The sequence below is a fragment of the Saccopteryx leptura genome, chromosome 2 (genome assembly GCF_036850995.1).
Source record: "Saccopteryx leptura isolate mSacLep1 chromosome 2, mSacLep1_pri_phased_curated, whole genome shotgun sequence".
Classification (NCBI taxonomy): Eukaryota; Metazoa; Chordata; class Mammalia; order Chiroptera; family Emballonuridae; genus Saccopteryx; species Saccopteryx leptura.
Window position 1 is genome coordinate 231,032,330 of NC_089504.1, and position 19,868 is coordinate 231,052,197.

The window sequence follows — 19,868 nt, forward strand, 5'->3', positions numbered from 1 at the left end:
ATATTCTGATTTTAGATATCTGCAGAGCTGGTTTGGTGAGGCCTTTGCCCCCTCTTGGGGAGCGGGAGATCAGGGAAGGCCTTGGGCTTGGTCTGCCCAGCCTCAGACTAGACTCTTACCTCCTTTCATATGTGAGAAATGGAGGCCAGAGCTTAAGAGAAAGGGCTGAGAGGGCCCTTGCTGGTTGGCTCAGTGGTAGAGCGTTGGCCTGGCTTGTAGATATATTGGGTTCGATTCCAGGTCAGGGCACACTGCAGAAGCGACCATCTGCTTCTCCACCCCACCCCACCCTTCTCCCTTCTCCTCCCACAGCCATGGCTCAATTGGTTCAAGCAAGTTGGCCTTGGTACTGAGGATGGCTTTGAGAGCTCTGCCTCAGGTGCTAAAAAATGGCTGGGTTGCTGAGCAATGGAGCAACAGTCCCAGATGGACAGAATATCGCCCCGTAGTGGGCTTCCCAGGTGGATCCTAGTCGGGGCACATGCGGGAGTCTGTCTCTCTGCCTCCCCTCCTCTCACTAAACATAAAAATAAAAAAGAATGGTAAAAAAGAAAGGGCTGAGAGTGTCTGCAGAAAGAAATCCAAGGTTGTCACATCAGCAGATAGGTAAATTCATTGAAAGTTTCAATATAATTTATTTCTGTTGGTTATCTATGATTGAATTTGTATTAGCCCTGTTTAGATGGGAGCTTAAATCATAGCAAATTAGTTCGTGTTGGAAGTGAAAAGCTATTTTCTTCTACTATCTTTCCTTGGTAAGCCAGTGGGTTAAGTTTGCCTTATTGGAGTCAGTTCATTCGGCATACTTGAAATGAGTGAAATGCTGCAGCTGGAAGTAGCAGGCTCTTGGGAACAGATGGGGCAGGAGGACTTAGCTCAAACTGGGTTTATCAGGAATGTTTTCTTATGGACCGAGGGCAGTGGGAGTAGGCTGTTCAAGACCCTGAGCACTGTGGGAAGTGACTTGACAGAAGGGCCACCTGAAGAAAGGTGGTGGTCTCTAAAGAGCAGCATGGGCCAGGTCAGGCTTGACCTCAGGGCCTGGATGAATATGTGGGACTTTATTAAAAGCAACCATTAGGCCCTGGCCGGTTGGCTCAGCGGTAGAGCATCGGCCTAGCGTGCGGAGGACCCGGGTTCGATTCCCGGCCAGGGCCCACAGGAGAAGCGCCCATTTGCTTCTCCACCCCTCCGCCACGCTTTCCTCTCTGTCTCTCTCTTCCCCTCCCGCAGCTGGGGCTCCAATGGGGCAAGGATGGCCCAGGCGCTGGGGATGGCTCTGTGGCCTCTGCCTCAGGCGCTAGAGTGGCTCTGGTCGCAACATGGCGACGCCCAGGATGGGCAGAGCATCGCCCCCTGGTGGGCAGAGCGTGGCCCCTGGTGGGCGTGCCGGGTGGATCCCGGTCGGGCGCATGCGGGAGTCTGTCTGACTGTCTCTCCCTGTTTCCAGCTTCAGAAAAATGAAAAAATAAATAAATAAATAAAAATAAAAAAATAAAAAAAAGCAACCATTAAATGAAAAAAAAAAAAGCAACCATTAAAGGGGATTTAAGCAAGGGTGTGGCAATATCAGGTTCTCTTTTAAAAAGATCGGTTTAGTTATTGTGTAGTGATTGGACTGGAAAGACTAGGGTGTTGGAGTGGACCAGTTGAAAGGCTCTGGTTGTGTGTAGCCTAAAAGGGCTCACAGCAGGGAGGTAAGAGAAATAGGAATCCTCATCTCTTTAGTATGTGAGACCCATAGATGTGGTTGATCACCGTGGAGAGAGGAAAGGGGAAGGTGGGGTCATAGGTGACTTAGGTTCTGGTTTGGCAATGGAGCATGGTGGGCATCTGGAGCTGGCAAAGAATGAAAGAGGGGCAGCTTGGAGGGGAAGAGTGTTTTGTTCTGGGCACTCAGAGTTAAGTGTGGGTCTGGAGCTTGGGGGAGGCCTGGTTCCAAGATTTTTGGTAGCAGATGAGCTCAGCTAAAGGAGCATATAAAGGGAGATGGGATCTCAAGCATGTCAACATTTAAAGGATGTCAATTGAGCCATGGCTGCAGGAGGAGAAGGGAGAAGGGTGGGGTGGGTGGAGAAGCAGATGGTCGCTTCTGCGGTGGGCCCTGACCTGGGATCTCAAGCATGTCGACATTTAAAGGCTGGAGAGAGGAGAAAGCGCCAGTGGTGACAGGAGTGGCCAGAATGGTAAGAGGAAAATCAAGGCAATGGTTACATTGAAACGAAAGAAGTGTTTTGATGGCAGGAATGAGAGCTGATGGAAATGAGCGAATGACCAATTTAAATAATGCCATTGTCACCTGGGACTGCTCTGAAGAATGGGATGTGCAGAGTGAGGTACAGATTCACAGACACAAATGGAACTCAATTCCCTGGTGAAAAAGCCAGGTTGAAATTTTTTCCTTACTTGGTGCTAGAAGGTCACTGTTTTGGATTGTACTGTATTGCAAACTCAGCCAAGATTTTAAAATAAGATCATTTTTGGCTGGGTAAGAATGTGTCCAAACCAGTTCTAGGGTTGAATACTATAGGCATGAAGCTTCTTAGAAACCAGCAGAATGGGCCCTGGCCGGTTAGCTCAGCGGTAGAGCGTCGGCCTAGCGTGCGGAGGACCCGGGTTCGATTCCCGGCCAGGGCACACAGGAGAAGCGCCCATTTGCTTCTCCACCCCTCTGCCGCACTTTCCTCTCTGTCTCTCTCTTCCCCTCCCGCAGCCAAGGCTCCATTGGAGCAAAGATGGCCTGGGCGCTGGGGATGGCTCTGTGGCCTCTGCCTCAGGCGCTAGAGTGGCTCTGGTCGCAACATGGCGACGCCCAGGATGAGCAGAGCATCGCCCCCTGGTGGGCAGAGCGTCGCCCCTTGGTGGGCGTGCCGGGTGGATCCCGGTCGGGCGCATGCGGGAGTCTGTCTGACTGTCTCTCCCTGTTTCCAGCTTCAGAAAAAATGAAAAAAAAAAAAAAAAAAGAAACCAGCAGAATGTCTCAGAGCTCTTTAACAGTTTGTCACACTGACACTTGTTAAAATAGAGAGTTCTTTTTTCCTCATGGTGGGCCATCTGATTTGAACTTCTGTGGGAATCCCAGCATTCAGCCATCCACAGGGCTCCCTGAGAAGCTGTCTGGGGAAGAGGAAGAAGCACACTGAGGCCTCTGGGGAAGTGGCATTTGAGGTAGGGTTTTTAAAGAAAGAGTAGGATTTTTTCCTCCAGCTTTATTGAGGCAAAATTGACATGGGTAGGATTTTTTAAAACATTGCTTTGACATAAGATTAAATTTCTTACATAAGGAAGAGTGTATTAAAAATGGATGTACAGTTTAGGGAATAATTATAAAGCAAACACCCATGTAGCCTCCACCATAAACAGATGCTGGAAGTCCTCAGTATGCCCTGCATCTGATTGCTTATTGTACCTCTTAAGGAAGTACCTTCAAGTGACTTTGTGTTTATTTCTTTGTTTTTCTTTATAGTTGTCACCTATGTATGCATTCTTTTTTTTTTTTTTTTTTTGGTATTTTCCTAAAGTGAGAAGCAGGGAGGCAGAGAGAGACTCCTGCAAGCGCCGAACCGGGATCCACCGCCAGTGGGCGATGCTCTGCCCATCTGAGGCATTGCTCTGTTGCAACTGGAGCCATTCTAGTGCCTGAGGCAGAGGCCATGGAGCCATCCTCAGTGCCCGAGCCAACTTTGCTTGAGTGGATCCCTGGCTGTGGGAGGGGGCGAGAGAGATAGAGAGGAAGGAGAGCGGGGAGAGTGGAGAAGCAGACGGGCACCCGTCCTGTATGCCCCAGCTGGGAATCCAACTAGGACCTCCACAAGCCGGGCCGACACTCCACCACCTAGCCAACTGGCCAGGGCCTGTATGCATTCTTGGATAGTTTTGTGTATTTATGAATTTTGTATAAATGGACTCATCATAGGTTTCTTTTAATTTTGCTTCTATCATGTAACATTGTGAGATTCACCCATGTTTGATGCTAATAGCTGTATTTCAGTTTCATCACTGTATAGTATTCCATTGTATAAATGAGTTTATCTACTTTGTAATAGATACTTTGCTGTTTTTATATTTCTTAGTACATATGTACAAAAGTTTCTCTTAGTATGTATATCTGACAGTGGAAGCGCCTAGTTTAAGTTATGTGTATGTATATTTTCAGCTTTACTAGATAATTGCAAATATAGGGGGTCCTTGGGTTATGACAGTGTCGACATAGGATGTTTCGAGTTTACAATGCTCACTCCCATAAAAACTTAAAGAAATTGAGATGTGGGTGTTTAGGCTTACACCGTTAGTGTCATACTTAAAGACTACATAGGCGAACTTTATAGTTTGGTTGTGTGTGGCAGAAGAATATGCAGAAATGTGGGTATGAGTGCGGGAGTTGGTGTCCCCTAATACACTTACCTATGACATTTTGGACTGTTTAAAGCACAGTGTTCCATTTGTGTTAGGCTAGGGTGTGTTTCGACTTAGAACAAAATTTAGGTTATGTCACTGTCGTAGAAATGGAACTGTGTGGTAACCCAAGGGCCCCCTGTATACTTTCCTTAGTGAAAAGAGTAGAATTATTACCAAGATAGGAAAATGGCCAGGGATATCCCAAGCAGGGCGTTGCCTTTGCATAGATGTCCAGGAAAAAATCAAGCATACCCCAGAGGACCTAGTGATGAGAGGCCGAATCTTGGGATGGGGCTGAAGCCACAGAGCCCCTAGTGCCAGCTTGTGGAGCTTGGGCCTCACATCTGCAACAGTGTGGAACCACTGTGGGAAGGGTAAGATTAGTGGTGGGATTCAAATAATTTAACCGGTTCTCTGCCCTAATAATCTATTTAAGTATTAAAAAGTGATATACCAAAAGGTAGTTTGTTATTTCATGCACTTAATACTTCAATAAGAACAATAAAAGAGGTACACAAAACTAGATTGTTATAAGAAAGAGTTTTAAAATATTAATGAAAAAATATTAAATAATACCTGACAAAAAGCAATAAAACTGTTAAAGATATTTTCATATTGCTTCTTGATTGGCATCCTCAACTTGCAAGTTTTTTCACCTATAGATGGAATGAACATTACTAAGTGCTTAAAATAGAACTGTTGGGCAGATGACCAATAAAAAAGAGTAAGGAATGTAAATTTGTGATTTCCATGTTGGGCGGCTGCCTAGGCGCCCACCTTAGAGAGAACCCTGAGTATAAATGCCATTTTAGCCACCTGTTCGCCAAACTCAACAAAAATTAGGTATTGGTTCTGCTGAAACAGTGCAAAACGGCTGGATCCCACCACTGGATAAGATGAATGCACATGTTAGGGGAGTGCTGTCCTGGGGCCTCACTGAAAGTGTTCGCCTCTGTTTACTCGAAAGGTGATAGTCCCATTACCCACCTGGAATGCTCAGACCCGGGACCCTGTCACAGACAATGTGGAAAAATTCGCTATCGAGACAGAGCTCATCTATAAGTATTCTCCCTTTCATAATGAGGAGGAAGTAATGGCTCAGTTCATGAAGATTCCTGGAGACAGTGGTAAGTAGGCTTTGAAACTGCATTGCCTCGAATCTGGAACTGAGAGCTGTGAGTGGTGTGGGAGTGGACTAGAGGCACCTGGCAAAGAGAAAGGATTTCTGTTCCCTAGGAACACTGGTGATTATCTTCAATCTCAAACTCATGGATAATGGAGAGCCAGAGCTAGACATAATCTCAAATCCAAGAGATATCCAGATGGCAGAGACTTCCCCAGAGGGCACGTGAGTGTGACTAGGAGGGAGGGAAACCCTGGAACTGGTATCAGTTCTCTCAGTTGGGCGAAGTTTAGGAGGTAACTTCAGGGAGAGGGGAGAGCTCATTCCCTGGCTTTCCCAGTATTAGAGTTCATGAAGCTGAGGATTCCATATCTTCTTGCCACAAGGCAAAGGGACGAATGAGACAACAGATCCTCAGCTAAGCCAAAAGAAAATATTAACGATCCCTTGCTCCAACTCCTTGATTTGACAGAAGAAACTGAGGCCTTTGGGAGGGGAGAGGACTTGCTGGGTCCATGGTGGGGCAGTGGTAGGGCCAGGTCAGGTGTCTATGGGGCACCTGTGCTGGGGATATGAGAAGGAGGCAGGATGGTGGTGCCAGCACTGAGGGAGTAAACTTTCAGGGCAGCCAGAAAAGCTGAGACACAAGGTGGGAAGATGGAGGGCCTACAGAGAGGTTGTCATACAATACCCTTGGTGAGGCTGGTTGTGGGGTGGGTGATAGCACTCCTTTGTCCCTGCCACCTCTAGGAAGCCAGAGCGGCGCTCATTCCGTGCCTATGCTGCTGTGCTCTATATTGATCCCCGGATGAGGATCTTCATCCATGGGCACAAGGTGCAGACCAAGAGGCTCTCGTGCTGCCTGTATAAGCCCAGGTAGGGGCCTGCCCACTCTGGCCTGCTGTTTCCCTTGGACGGAGGACAGGGCCTGCTCATGCTTCTAGGGCGTTGTTGGAGCGATGCTATACACAAGGCTCTGACTGTATTGACTATGTTAGGGCCTTTAAGTTGCCTGTACTTTACTGGGGGGGAAACATTTGGGTCCTGAGGGAGGGACAGAGGTGGCCAGTGGGCTTGGAGATTGGCGAAGTGCGAGTGCCCTCTGTGACATGGAGTGTGCCCTGCCTGGCACAGTGAGCTGTTGAAGCCTCTTGATTTTAGGGCCAAGGGGCCTTTAGACACTACATGGGAAAGCAAAGGCCCTGGCTGTTACTGATCTTTGTTTATACTGTGGTATTAATGATACAGGTGAGTAGTGTGGTTGCTTATCAAACTGCAGCAGGGGGCAAGGGGCAAGTAGAATAAGGAATTGAGTCTTTTTTGCTGAAATAAGCTTGGGTTTGGGCTCATCACACCAGGACAGTCAGCTTGAAACGGGGCAGGAAGTCAGAGTGCCTTCTGAGCTGCTTGGGCTGCCACCCTACCCTCTACTACTCAGGCCCTTAGGTTGCTTTTTCCTTTGTTCAGGATGTACAAGTACACATCAAGTCGTTTCAAGGCCCGGGCGGAGCAGGAGGTGAAGAAAGCTGAGCACGTGGCACGGATTGGTAATGTCTCCCCTGTGCAGAAGGGTATAGGTGGGGGTCGCCTAAGGGACATGGCTTGTGGCCAAAGCAAGATCTAGGAAAAATCTCCATCCCACACCCTGGGGGCAGTTTCTCCTGCATCCTTCCCAGCTGGCCAATCCTCTTAGTTTTTCTCCCCAGAATCTTTTTCTTAGGCAGTCATTTGTAGGGACTTATCTAAAACAATGTCAATTGCTGGGCTTGCCCAGAGTGAAGAATCCCACACTATCCTCTAGCCCAAATATTTGTGAAATTGGTTTTTGTGACTCCAGGACACAAATGTCAAAGTCAGTCGTGATAGCAGGGCTTCTTGGCTGTTTAATGGAGAGTGATTGGCTGAGAACTTTGATAACTTCCAGCTCCTGCTGAGGGTTTATCTTGGGTTGCCTTGGGCAGTTTTTGACCTGTTTTGATTCATTTGTAAAGTTTGAAAAGCCTATCTCAGGTATAAATAGTGCCGATTTCCTTGGGCCCACCTTGATTTTCCTTTTTGAACTGACTCTGCAGTTCAAGCAGGGAGGTTGCTGACGAGCTCCACCTCTTCCTTGACAGTGTACACGTACATGTACACACCATCCTACCCAGTAGGGACTGCACTGTGAGATCCAAGAGGGATTTCTAAGTTTTCAACCTTTGAATGGTTTCTTCTGGGTTACAGCTGAAGAGAAGGCCCGGGAGGCGGAGAGCAAAGCTCGAACATTAGAACTGCGTTTAGGTGGAGACCTCACGCGAGACTCTAGGGTAAGGCTCTAGATCTGTGCAGCTAGCTGTTCTCCAGGATTTCTGGCAGTAGAATCCCAGAGATGGCCTGGCGCAGCCACAAGACAGTCGTGAACCCCTTGGCCTACAGCTGAAAAATAGGATGTTGTGATGTTTCATAATCACTGTTGAACACTGTGGCAAAATATTGACTAATCACTTCAACATCCCCAAAATCTTATGACGTATGGATACTGTTAGTATCCTCAGTGTATAGAAAGAGAAATTGAAGTAAAAAGTATTGCTTGCTCCAGATCACACAGTATAGTTGTCTGGCCCTCCCAGTCTGACTCACCTATGTAGACTCGTTTTAGTTGGGGGTGTTTCCTCTATGTGAATAAGTGTGGTCAAGTGAAATATAGCTTTTGAGTTTGTCCCCATTTTCTGTGGAAAAGAAATAAATCTCCAGGTATGGTTTTTGCATCCATATGATTTAAAATAAGAGGTTTTTAATGTATTATAATATTCACTGCTGTGGGCCAGAGCACCTCCTTTTCTCACTTGGTTCCAATTTTGTTTCCAGGTGATGTTGAGGCAGGTCCAGAATACAGCCATTACTCTGCGTAGAGAAGCTGATGTCAAGAAACGGATCAAGGATGCCAAGCAGCGGTGAGTGCCACAGCTGGCCTTTAATCTTTTAAATTTTGGAGCTTTTGTACTGATTGTTGACAGAGATAGCTTTGAGAAAGCCATTAATGTTTTAATCCTAAATGCTGGTCAGATGTCCTAGTTCAATTCCTCTTTCTTGAGCTAGGAAAAGGCAGGGCAGTGTTCGCTTTGATTTGAACACCAAAACTTTCTCACTGGCACCTGTTTGTGTCTCTCCCTTCCCTTTTCTCTCTCCCCTTCATTCTTTCTCTTTCTCTCATCCCCCTTTTCCCCTTTTCTTTCCTATTCTTTTCATTTAAAGAGTATATAAAATGCTCATTGTATAAAACTTATAAAATACAGAATATTAAAAAATATTTTAACTTACCTATACTTCTAATATCTGGTGATATCTACTCTTAGTTTTTTATTCCTGGTTACAATTGTTGAATAATGCTATAGATTGAGTTTTAGACCTTTTTTATCTAGAATGGGTGTTTGTCCTGGTTCATTAAATCATCTCCCTGTTCCACCTCTATGTCTGGAGCCTTTCTGGGCTTCGGGCCTTGAATTTCTAACTTGCTTCTTGGCCCCCTTGTCATAGGCATAGGTTTCAGATTTCTTCCATTTAAGTCAGTTCACTGCTTATTTACCTACTTGTCAACTTTTGTGATTTTGTTGACATTTATCACATGATAATCTCTTCTGCCACATACCTGTTCATTGTTGTGATTTTTTTGTCTTTTCAAAATTAATTACCATCACATTAGTGGAGTAGATATTGCAGAAAACTTTGTGTTTATTCACCATGTAACTCACCGATTTGCAGCAGCTCCACAGTATCCCTTTCATACCTAAATACAACTTCTCTTACCAAAGGTGAAAGTCATGGTTTTAATCAGAGATGCTTAGTCACACAGGTTACACACTGAATGAAAATACAAAACTTTTTGCTAAATGGGTCTCAAATTTAAGCTAAACACATCTTTTTAAAATTTTTTTTACTTTTTATTTTTCCAAAGTTAGAAGCAGGGAGGCAGTCAGACTCCTGCATGCACCCGACGGGGATCCACCTGGTATGCCCATCAGGGAGCGATGCTCTGCCTGTCTGGGGTGTTGCTTCATTGTGGCTGGAGCCATTCTAGAGTCTGAGGTGGAGGCCATGGAGCCATCCTCAGTGTCTGGGCCAACTTTGCTCCAGTGGAGCCCTGGCTGCGGGAGGGGAAGAGAGATAGGAAGGAGAGGGGGAAGGGTGGAGAAGCAGTGGGCGCTTCTGTTGTGTGCTCTGACCGGGAATCGAACCTAGGACTTCCACATACTGGGCTGATGCTCTACCACTGAGCCAACTGGCCAGGGCTTAAACACATCTTAATCACTATGGTATTTGTGTGTTACTGGATTGAGCTACTAGAATTTATCTTTTGTCTTCTCAGAGCACTTAAAGAACCAAAGGAATTGAATTTTGTTTTTGGGGTTAACATTGAACACCGGGATCTGGATGGCATGTTCATCTACAACTGTAGCCGCCTGATCAAGATGTATGAGAAAGTGGGCCCACAGCTGGAAGGGGGCATGTGAGTATTGCCTCAAGAGAGCTTCCCAGCCCAAGATAGATGGGAGGATTTCGGCCAGTGAAGTAATAGAGCTGTTTCTTCTTTCTTCCTGCAGGGCATGTGGTGGGGTTGTTGGAGTCGTTGATGTGCCCTATCTGGTCCTGGAGCCTACACACAATAAGCAGGACTTTGCTGATGCCAAGGAGTACCGGCACCTACTACGGGCAATGGGGGAGCACCTGGCACAGTACTGGAAAGACATTGCCATTGGTAATGCCATTTTTCTTCACCTTCAGCCTTAGGATACTCTTATTGCCTGAGGGGGTGAAATTAGGAAGAGGGAAAGGCTACCTCCTAATGAGATGTGGGTGTTTGCCTTCCAGCCCAGCGGGGAATCATCAAATTCTGGGATGAGTTTGGCTACCTTTCTGCCAACTGGAACCAACCCCCATCTAATGATCTCCGTTACAAACGCCGGAGAGCTATGGAAATCCCAACCACCATCCAGTGTGGTGAGTTGGTGGTTAGAACCTCCTCTTGACTCTTTTCCATCATAGTCTCTGACCCTCTTTTCTCTCTGTCCCTGTGCTGGCCTTCTGACTGCATTGACATTCATGGACTTACAATCCCAGTAGGGATATGAGTCTGTTCGGTGATGGCCCTGGTTGCTCAGTCATAGGGCTGTGCTGAGTTCTACCTGTCTCTCCTGATTGAGGCAAAATGTCATCTAAGCTGCTAGGCTTCACTTGGTTTGGCACCACATTGTTAATAGGGTGAGTGATGACTAAGCCAGGATCTTGCTAGAGGAGAAAGAGGGGTTGGGGGCGTTGAAAGGCCACGGTGTAAAGGTTCCACCTTTGTTGGTCTCACTGTGCCTGAGAAGAATGACTGTTCTGTAAGAATGGCACAGCTGGAGCCAGTGTGAAGCACTTTGAATGGGAAGTCAGGTCCATCTTTGCCTTGGGCCTGGCTGGGAGCGCCTGGCGATAGATATTGTTGGTAGGTGTGGCTCACTTTGGTGGGGGGTGATTTCTGTGTCACAGATTTATGTCTGAAGTGGCGGACCCTCCCCTTCCAGCTGAATTCTGTCGAAAAAGAATACCCTGACACCTGGGTTTGCTCCATGAACCCTGATCCTGAGCAGGACCGGTGAGCACTTTTTTCTAACAAGGAGATTGTGGGTATCTTCATCCTTCCATCATGTTTTTTCTCACTATGGTTTTTGAGGTCCTGCATCTTTACATCTGTCTTGCTGCACATAATAAGTGTCCTGGAAATAAGAATATACGTGGGTCCTGCAGTATTAATTCCATACATTTGGGAATTCTGAGGTGGTTGCTGTGGTGAGAGACAGCACGGGTTGGCTGAGGAGAAAGGACCCTGCCCTATATGGAGCCCTATTTTGCCACAACCTTCTTAGCACCTTCTCTGTACAGGTGTGAAGCTTCCGAGCAGAAGCAGAAGGTTCCCCTGGGGACATTCAAAAAGGACCTGAAGACACAGGAAGAGAAACAAAAGCAGCTGACAGAGAAAATACGCCAACAGCAGGAGAAATTAGAGGCCCTGCAGGTGTGTGGTCATGGGCAGTGGGCAGAGCCAGGCTGTGTCAAGTCTGTCCGGGACCCTTTTCCCTCAGGCTCAGTTTCATTCTCCACTCACCCATGAGTACTGCCAAAGCTTTCCAGCTCGACTCTCCAGGCACACTGGTTCTCAAGTATGATCTGATTATTCTTTTAACAAGACAGAGTATTTTGTTTATATTATTACAAAGTGGTTCAATTAATTTATGAATGTTTTAAAACTCCAGGAAATAAATAGCTTACCTTAGAGGTAGCCACCATTAACAACATGTCTTTCCTGCTTTTATCCCCTTGATTTGTGAGGGCTTTTTTTAGATATGTTGGTGGTATCAACCCTTTATATATTATAAAAGCTTTTGACTTCTATGTCTGTGCAGATGCTCTCACTAACTCAGACATCTTATGCATGCCAACCTGTTTGCTGTATCCCACTTGTCCTTTCTCGGCCTTGTTCATCAGACTTTTATCACCTTTTCTGGTTTCTTTTATGGGACTTTAGTTCAATTTCTCTATTGCTGGATTAATCCTCTAGAAGCTTGCAATTTGCGGATTCTTGAATGTCCTTGTGTTTTGTTTTGTTTTGTCTTTCCAGTAAAAATGAGAGGCTCGTAATAGTAGGGCTGTGGGTCCAGGTTTTCTTTTTTATTTGACCTGTATCCCAGACAGTGGGCTTCCAAAAAGAGTTTGCTCTAATGTACCAAGATAGACAACCTCATCATTATATTTGCCCTGCAGAAAACCACACCCATTCGCTCCCAAGCTGACCTGAAGAAATTGCCATTGGAAGTTACCACCAGACCTCCCACTAAGGTAAAGCCCAGGGGCAGGAGAGGGGCTTCCCTTCAGGTGTCCAGTGCTAGCATCAATGTTTTCACTCTCTGGGCCTCTTTTAGGAACCTGCACGTAGACCTCAGCGTCCTCGGTCACCTCCTTTACCTGCTGTGATCAAGAATGCCCCGAGCAGACCCCCTTCTCTGCAAGCTCCCATGCCAACCAACCAGCCCAGAAAAGCTCCTGTCATCAGCAGCACCCCAAAGCCTCCTGCTCTGGTAGCCCGGGAGGAGGCCTGTACATCCAGGCTTCTCCAGCCTCCTGAGCCTCCCCGAAAGCCTGCTAACATTGCAGTTAAGACTATGCCTCGGCCCACCCCTCTGGTGCAGCCACTGTCACCATCTCTGCTGCCCAACTCCAAGAACCCTCGGGAGGTCCCTTCCCCCAGACCCATCAAGACTCCAGTGGTCAAGAAGCCAGAGCCACCTAGTAAACTTTCCTTGGTGAGATGCTTTTCTTCCTTCAGCCCCCAGCCCACCCTCAGTGGTATAGAAGTGAAACTGGGATAGGTCAAAGCTGTGCTGGAGGAGCCTGGGTGATCACCTGCTGTCTCTGAAGAGGAGTTGAGATACCTGAAGGGGCTTGGTCAGAGGCACAGAGCTATTTGGTTCTTTATCCACGGAACTTTTCACTACTGTCTCTAAATTTTGACCTGCCACAAACTTGAATTGCCTCCACTGGCTTCTTATACTGTGGGCATAGGTTGGTGGTCTGGTGACAGATCACCTTGCTGGGCTGCAGTAGTGGTTGGTGTGTCTCAGGAGGTCACAGCGTGGCTGGCCAGGCAGGCCAAGTATTGAGTGAACTAGGAGACTTCCATGACAGCTTTGAGCAAAGGTCTTTATGAATATAGGGGCCAGGAAGTTGCTCTGTACTGAGTTATATCAGATGCTTAGCTTTGGGGACCAAGAAGCATATAAGCTTCTCTCTGAAGTTCCTTTAGGCCAGATGGAATCTTCTTGCATCTCAAGGGCTCACATGACTCCTTATATTCCCTCTCCCCTTGCTCTAGGCCACCCCTGTACGGAAGCGGACTCTTGAAGTCTCTGATGAAGAAGAATCTGAGGAAGATGCTGAGAGGAGGAAGGAGAGGTCCAAGCGGAGCAAAATTGCTGTGAAGGAGGAAAAGAAGGATGTGAATGAGGTAGGTAGTTGAGGTGGAGTTGTCAGAGCCTCCTTCCCCAGGGTTTCCAGCTCTCACCTATAGTCTGTACCAGCTTTGTTTCTGCTCTGTGACGTAAGTCTTCCAGAAGCGTTTCACCCCTGAAGGACTGTCAGTCACAAAGATGTCTAGAAACATGGTGCCAGGTAGGATCCTGAGTGAGACTGGCTTCTGGCTCTAGTCTCAGGTCTGAGGTCACATTGACACAGATCAGGGAGGCTTGAAACCCTTGCTTCCTGTGTCCCTGCCATTCTGCCCCTTACGTGCTATTTTGTTTACAAAGATGACAGAGGGTAGATGCCTAAGATAGTGATCTAAGGAGTGGGTCTTAGCAAGGCATGGTGATTTAAATTGCCTTGTAAGTTAGCATGAAGGTGACGGCTGATGACTCTTGGCCTCCAGTCATGCAAGTCTGCTCTTCAGGGACACTGGGGATTGCCTCAAACAGACTCCATTCTCCTTATAGCTCTCAGACAGTGCTGAGGAAGAGGATTCAGCCGACCTCAAGAAGGCTCAGAAAGGTGAGTTCAGGGAGGTATCTGGCATCCTATGGGGGAAGTAGGGCATCTCAGCCAGCAGCAGCTTATCCTGAAAGCTTATAGAGGCGTTCCTGGCTTTGGGCTGCTGTGCTACAGTGGTTCCAAGTCTAATTCCAAGAAGAATTCTGAAGAAGCACACCCTTGTGTGTATTTTTAGACTAATTTCTTGGCATTTGCCTCTGGCAGTCACTCATCCTGCTGCTCTTTGCAACTCATGATAGAAGGGGAAGGAGACCAGGGGGTTGGGCTCTATGTCCTTGGCATAGTAGGGGTAAACACCTAGGGTGCTTGTCCCTGAAAACCCTGGGACAACTTTTCTCAAGGTAGCCCTAAGTGGGGGGCTCTAGTCTAGTTTTCTGACTTCTACCGCATCCCCATTCTCAGATAAAGGGCTACACGTGGAGGTGCGTGTGAACAGAGAGTGGTACACAGGACGTGTCACGGCCGTGGAGGTGGGCAAGCACGTGGTGCGGTGGAAGGTGAAGTTTGACTATGTGCCCACAGACACAACACCAAGAGACCGCTGGTAATGCCCCTTCCAAGAGGCTGGGTTGGCAGAGTTGGCGAAGGCAGGGAGGCTGTATCCCATTATGGGAGCTCGGGATACGACAGAAGCACTGTATTCTTCCTAGGGTGGAAAAGGACAGTGAGGATGTGCGGCTGATGAAGCCCCCTTCCCCTGAGTATCAGAGTCCTGACACACAGCAGGAAGGTGGGGAGGAAGAGTTGTCCACAGCCCAGCAGACTGTGGTCATGACAGACCCCTCCACTTCTGAGTGTATCCGGACCGAACCTGACACCACTGCCCCGAACACCAACCATGAGACCGTCGACCTGCTCGTCCAGATTCTCCGGTGTGTTTGTCATCCTGCTCTGGGGCCAGCAGTGGCTTTCTGCCCCTCCATGCCATTCTGATTTCCTATCCCTACCTTTTTTCTTGTTTAGGAATTGTTTGCGGTACTTCCTGCCTCCAAGTTTCCCCATCTCTAAGAAGGAGCTGAGTGCTATGAATTCAGATGAGCTGATAACGTTTCCTCTGGTGAGTCTGGCCTGACCTTTGGTTTTATGCTCTGAATTGCCCCCCTTGTTGTTTGTTGTGATTGCCAGCTTTCAGTTGTGTGCCTTCCCACCAGTTTTCCTTTCTTATGCTGAGAGAATGGAAGGGGAGACTTTGCACTGTGGAAAAAGAAGTGGCCTAGTTGAACACAACTCTGGTGTCATGAGACCCTGGGCCTGAGTCCACACTTAGGGATAGTAGGCCTGGTTTGACATTTTATGATGAATGCATCTCTTTTCCTCTATCCCAGCAGAGGAAGTAAACCTGTCCCAGGCAATAATGAAGAACTTAGGCTCAATGTACCTAAAACTTGACTCTCAGAGAGACATACACAGAGGCCCGTGATGTGTGGAAATAAGCACTGAGTCTCATTTAACCCAGCAAATGTTGATGCGGCACCTCCCCTGAGCAGGTCCTGCACTGGTAGTGAGTAGCAAGAGTCCTGCTTCCAAGCAGCTTAAGAGTCAGTAGAGACTGGGTTTTTACCAGGTAGCTGGATGCGAGGTGGAGAGTAGTAAATGCTGTGGAAGTGGGCAGCCTGGGGGAGGGGGAGAGAGTGACTCCTCGGACTGAGGAATACGTGGGTTTTGGCAAGCGCCTGTGTGAATAACGGAAAGTATTTGGGGCAGGAGGGCATTTGTGAATTCAAGGCTCAGCAGGATGAAGGGGCATATGGGGGAGGTCAAGGCAGCAGGTGAAGGGTGAGCATTTAGGAAAGAAGGGGGCCTGATAGCCAGGATATGATGTATCTTTAATGTCCAGTCCTAAACACAGTGGCTTACACTCTGTATGATATGGGAAAGCCAGAAAAATGTTTGAGCTGATGGAATTGTCAATCTGAACCAGTCTAGAACAGGGGTCAACTAACTTTTCCTTAGAGAGCCAGTTAGCAAATATCTTCACCTTTGTAGGTTATACACTCTGTGGCAACAACTCCACTAAACTATTACAGCCTGAAAGCCACCATAGACAATACATAAAAAAGAGGATGTGACTCTTCCATTAAAGCTTTATTTACAAAAACAGGCAATAGGCTGATTTGGTCCATGGGCCATAGTCTGCTGACCCTGCTCCTAAGAGAGTAACTCTAGTAGCAGCATGTTTGGGTAGGATAGGTGGATGGGAGATACCAGGGGGAAGGACACAGGTCCAGTTAAAAATGATCAGATACCAGGGGATAGGAATGGGCACCAGAGTGGTGGGAATGGACCAGCAGCTGAAAGGGCCATAGCAGAGGTTGTTCACAAAGTGGTCATTGACTGTAGGCTAGTGACGGAGGAAGAGGAAGAGGTCACATGCTTCCTTGCGTCTCAAGTCTGAGGGAATTGGAGGTTGATGACAAAGCTGTTAACTGGAAGAGAAAGGAGGGCTTTCATCAGAGAAGAACGATTAGTTGAGATTTAATTGTGATGGGCTGGGAGTACTGGCACTAAATTTCTAGTGATGTCCAATGGACAGGTGGAGATTGGGGACTAGATCTTTAGGGTGGAAGGCTAGCGCTGAAGGTGGGGATCTGGGAGCCATCCACATCAAATGGGTTGTGTTTATGGTGGTAGGAATAGCTAAGTTTTCTAGGGTGGTTTTTCTAGAGAACTGGAATTGAAACTGCCAGATTAGTATATTCAAGATGTTGGGCCCTCACATGGCAGCTGTGTTCTTTTTTTTTTTTTTTTTTAACAGGGACAGAGAGAGAGAGAGAGAGAGAGAGAGAGAGAGGGATAGACAGGGACAGACAGGCAGGAATGGAAAGAGATGAGAAGCATCAATCATTAGTTTTTTGTTGTGACATCTTAGTTGTTCATTAATTGCTTTCTCATATATACCTTGACCGCGGGCCTTCAGCAGACCGAGTAACCCCTTGCTCAAGCCAGCGACCTTGGGTTCAAGCTGGCGAGCCTTGCTCAAACCAGATGAGCCCGCACTCAAGCTGGAGACCCCGGGGTCTCAAACCTGGGTCCTCCGCATCCCAGTCTGACGCTCTATCCACTGCACCACCGCCTAGTCAGGCAGCAGCTGTGTTCTTAATAAGCTTTTCCAGAGAGAAAAATAGGGATTTTATCTCCATTCCACTTTAGGAAAAGGAAGTGAGGCTAGGAGTTGAATACACTTAGCCCCTGAGAGGTCAGAGTCTAATGTGGTAGAGCCCAGATTTGAGCCCAGGCACTCCTTAGGACAAGGGTCTTACTCTTCTCATGGTGCCATCTTGTTTCCCTGTGAGATTAGAGGGGGTGTTGCACACTGAGGAAGCTGGAAAATGGCAGCCCTTATGACAGCTTCATGGAAAGCTCCATACTTAACTCTTGTCCTGCCCATCCCAGGAACAAACAGCTGGGAGGTTGTCCAGGTTGGCCTGACACCTTCTTGTCAGTCAGATTTGTTGCTTTAAAGTTGTTGCCAAACTCACAGCAAAGCCTGGGTGCAGTGGGATCTCTGCAGTGGGCTTGGCTTTTCACACTGAAACAATCAGCAGGAGTGTGAGCCTAAAACACTCTTGTTAGCTTATTGTTATAAAAGGAGGTATATCACTAATGCATCAATTTGATGTCCTTATGACAGTAATGTCTAAAATAACTCAGACTTTAATTTTTTTTAACTGAATTTTGTTGGGGCGACACTGGTTAACAATTATACAGTTCTTAGGCGCCCAATTCTCAAACTTTAATTTTTTTTATGTCACGGACACAATAGAGGCTATTACTATGTACTTGTCAGCCTAAATGATCATCCTTTTTCCCTTGCTGCTGGACCAGGAGTTCTATAAAGCCCACAGTAGTCCTGTAAATATTAGATTCAAATATATACATATATTGTGAGATATGCATATATATGGTAAGTCAAGTGCTTTGTGAACCTATAATTACTTTAAAAGTTTGAAAAAAAACCATTGATGCAAATCCCAGTCAGACTCACAACATTTTATACTGAATTTTAATACTTTGGAGCAGGTTTGAAAATTCACTTTGTGCTGCCATGGTAATTATTTTTTGTGTAGAACTTGACGTTTCTTTTGCCATCATGGTTTAATAGGCTAATATTCTAGATTCTAAGGTGAGTGACACAGTTAAATATTTGATAGTAACACTTGTTAAAAATAGCAGTCAGGAGCCATCCAGTGCTAGGTAGTTCACACATCTTCATAGAAATAAATACATGCTAGAGTTGGTTAAACTACTGGTCAGTCAGGACTTGTGAGTTCGTGTTCATTAAAATAGCCTTATCTTTCTCACTTGAGAGTAAATTGTGATATTACAAGTTTGAACTTAGAAAAGAAATAAAATCTAAAGAGATACTACCTAAATAATTTTAAAAAATTCTTTTTAATGTTTATTTTCTTGATTTTAGAGAGAAGAAGGTAGAGATAGACAGGAACATTGATCTGTTCCTGTATGTGCCCTGAACTGGGGATCAAACCATCAATCTCTGTTCTTTCGGACAACGCTCTAAACAACTGAGCTCCCTGGCCAGGGCAATATTTTACACTGAGATTCCATGTAACATTTCATTTTAAACAAATTCTCTGCTGCCTTTTAAAAGTTTGAAAAGAGTCATGTCTACAGAAACTGGTAGTTAACTTTACTATTTCATCCCTTGGAAGTTTCAGGGACTCAGGGAAGATAGGAAAAATTGATGCTGCATAAATATACTACACAAATCTGAAGCTATCTGCTGTTGGTATTTGCTTGCTAAATATTGGTAGAAGAGAACTTTTGGTCCTGACATTGTGGGGTGTGGCTTGGAAATGGATTGATAAAAGGTCTTTTGTTAAGTCAGAAAAGTATGAGTGAGCTAGGAGAGTAACTTGTCTTTTTGTGCCACCTGGAATGGTAAGAATCATCCCTCACATTTACTCAGAGCTTGCTGTTGGCCAAAGCATTTTGCTAAGTGCCTCACAAATTTGATCTTGCCTTCGTCCTCATGGCAACCCCACGAGATGGGCAGCAGGGTCTTGCTATTCCGGAGCTTAGAGACTGCTTTCCCCTGGTGTTTGACATCCCCTCAGATTCAGAATCCTGCGATGAGCCAGTTGGGGAAACCATTGCTCATCTGGAAGGTCTCTGTGAGCTCATGCACCTACCCTCTGTCTTCCCTCCTGACAGAAAGAGTACTTCAGGCAGTATGAAGTGGGGCTCCAGAATCTATGCCATTCCTACCAGAGTCGCGCCGACTCGCGGGCCAAGGCCTCCGAGGAGAGCCTGCGTACCTCCGAGAGAAAACTCCGTGAGACCGAGGAGAAGCTGCAGAAGCTGAGGACCAATATCGTGGCACTCCTGCAAAAGGTGCAGGAGGTGAGCCAGGCACTCCTCTCACTGCAGCTGGACCACCGGGTCTCTAAGGGAGGGGGACTTGGGCACCTCTTGCTCCCTTCTCCTCACTCACAGGAATCTGTGGTTCCAACCCTGGCTGCACAGCAACCTGACCAGGAGGGCTGGAGGTGGTGCGGCTGCCTGGGCCTCATCCCAGCCAGACCCACGGTATCAGACTTTTGCCCTTGTTTAGACATTTTTGATGTACAACCTGGTTTAAGAATCCTCCAAGCCATAAAATAGAAATTTTCTTTTCCAGATGACGCCCAGATGGGATTAGGTGGCCCCAAAGTGAGGAGTACCCTGTAGGGTCTCAGTCCTTCATACAGGCAGTAAACACCAAGGGCCTGCTCTGTGCTTGTCCTGTGGGTGCCGGGTGAACCAGACAGACAAGATAAGGTTCCTGTTC

General features: G+C 46.8%; 1 protein-coding gene across 3 annotated transcripts in view; it reads left to right on the forward strand.

Moving 5' to 3' along the window:
• MORC2 (MORC family CW-type zinc finger 2) overlaps positions 1–19,868 on the forward strand; it is a 46,657-nt gene that overhangs the window by 25,226 nt on the left and 1,563 nt on the right. Inside the window, exons 7-26 of one of the 3 annotated variants that reach the window (XM_066370463.1) lie at positions 5,366–5,525; positions 5,635–5,746; positions 6,272–6,397; positions 6,989–7,068; positions 7,745–7,827; positions 8,369–8,454; positions 9,867–10,007; positions 10,102–10,256; positions 10,370–10,498; positions 11,030–11,135; positions 11,423–11,555; positions 12,302–12,376; positions 12,460–12,840; positions 13,410–13,541; positions 14,026–14,080; positions 14,483–14,624; positions 14,731–14,952; positions 15,044–15,137; positions 19,253–19,441; positions 19,535–19,627. In XM_066370463.1, the coding sequence (XP_066226560.1) occupies positions 5,366–5,525; positions 5,635–5,746; positions 6,272–6,397; positions 6,989–7,068; positions 7,745–7,827; positions 8,369–8,454; positions 9,867–10,007; positions 10,102–10,256; positions 10,370–10,498; positions 11,030–11,135; positions 11,423–11,555; positions 12,302–12,376; positions 12,460–12,840; positions 13,410–13,541; positions 14,026–14,080; positions 14,483–14,624; positions 14,731–14,952; positions 15,044–15,137; positions 19,253–19,441; positions 19,535–19,627 (2,694 nt within the window). The remainder of the gene's footprint in view (positions 1–5,365; positions 5,526–5,634; positions 5,747–6,271; positions 6,398–6,988; positions 7,069–7,744; positions 7,828–8,368; positions 8,455–9,866; positions 10,008–10,101; positions 10,257–10,369; positions 10,499–11,029; positions 11,136–11,422; positions 11,556–12,301; positions 12,377–12,459; positions 12,841–13,409; positions 13,542–14,025; positions 14,081–14,482; positions 14,625–14,730; positions 14,953–15,043; positions 15,138–19,252; positions 19,442–19,534; positions 19,628–19,868) is intronic. The other 2 variants (XM_066370465.1, XM_066370464.1) reach the window with 2 other exon arrangements.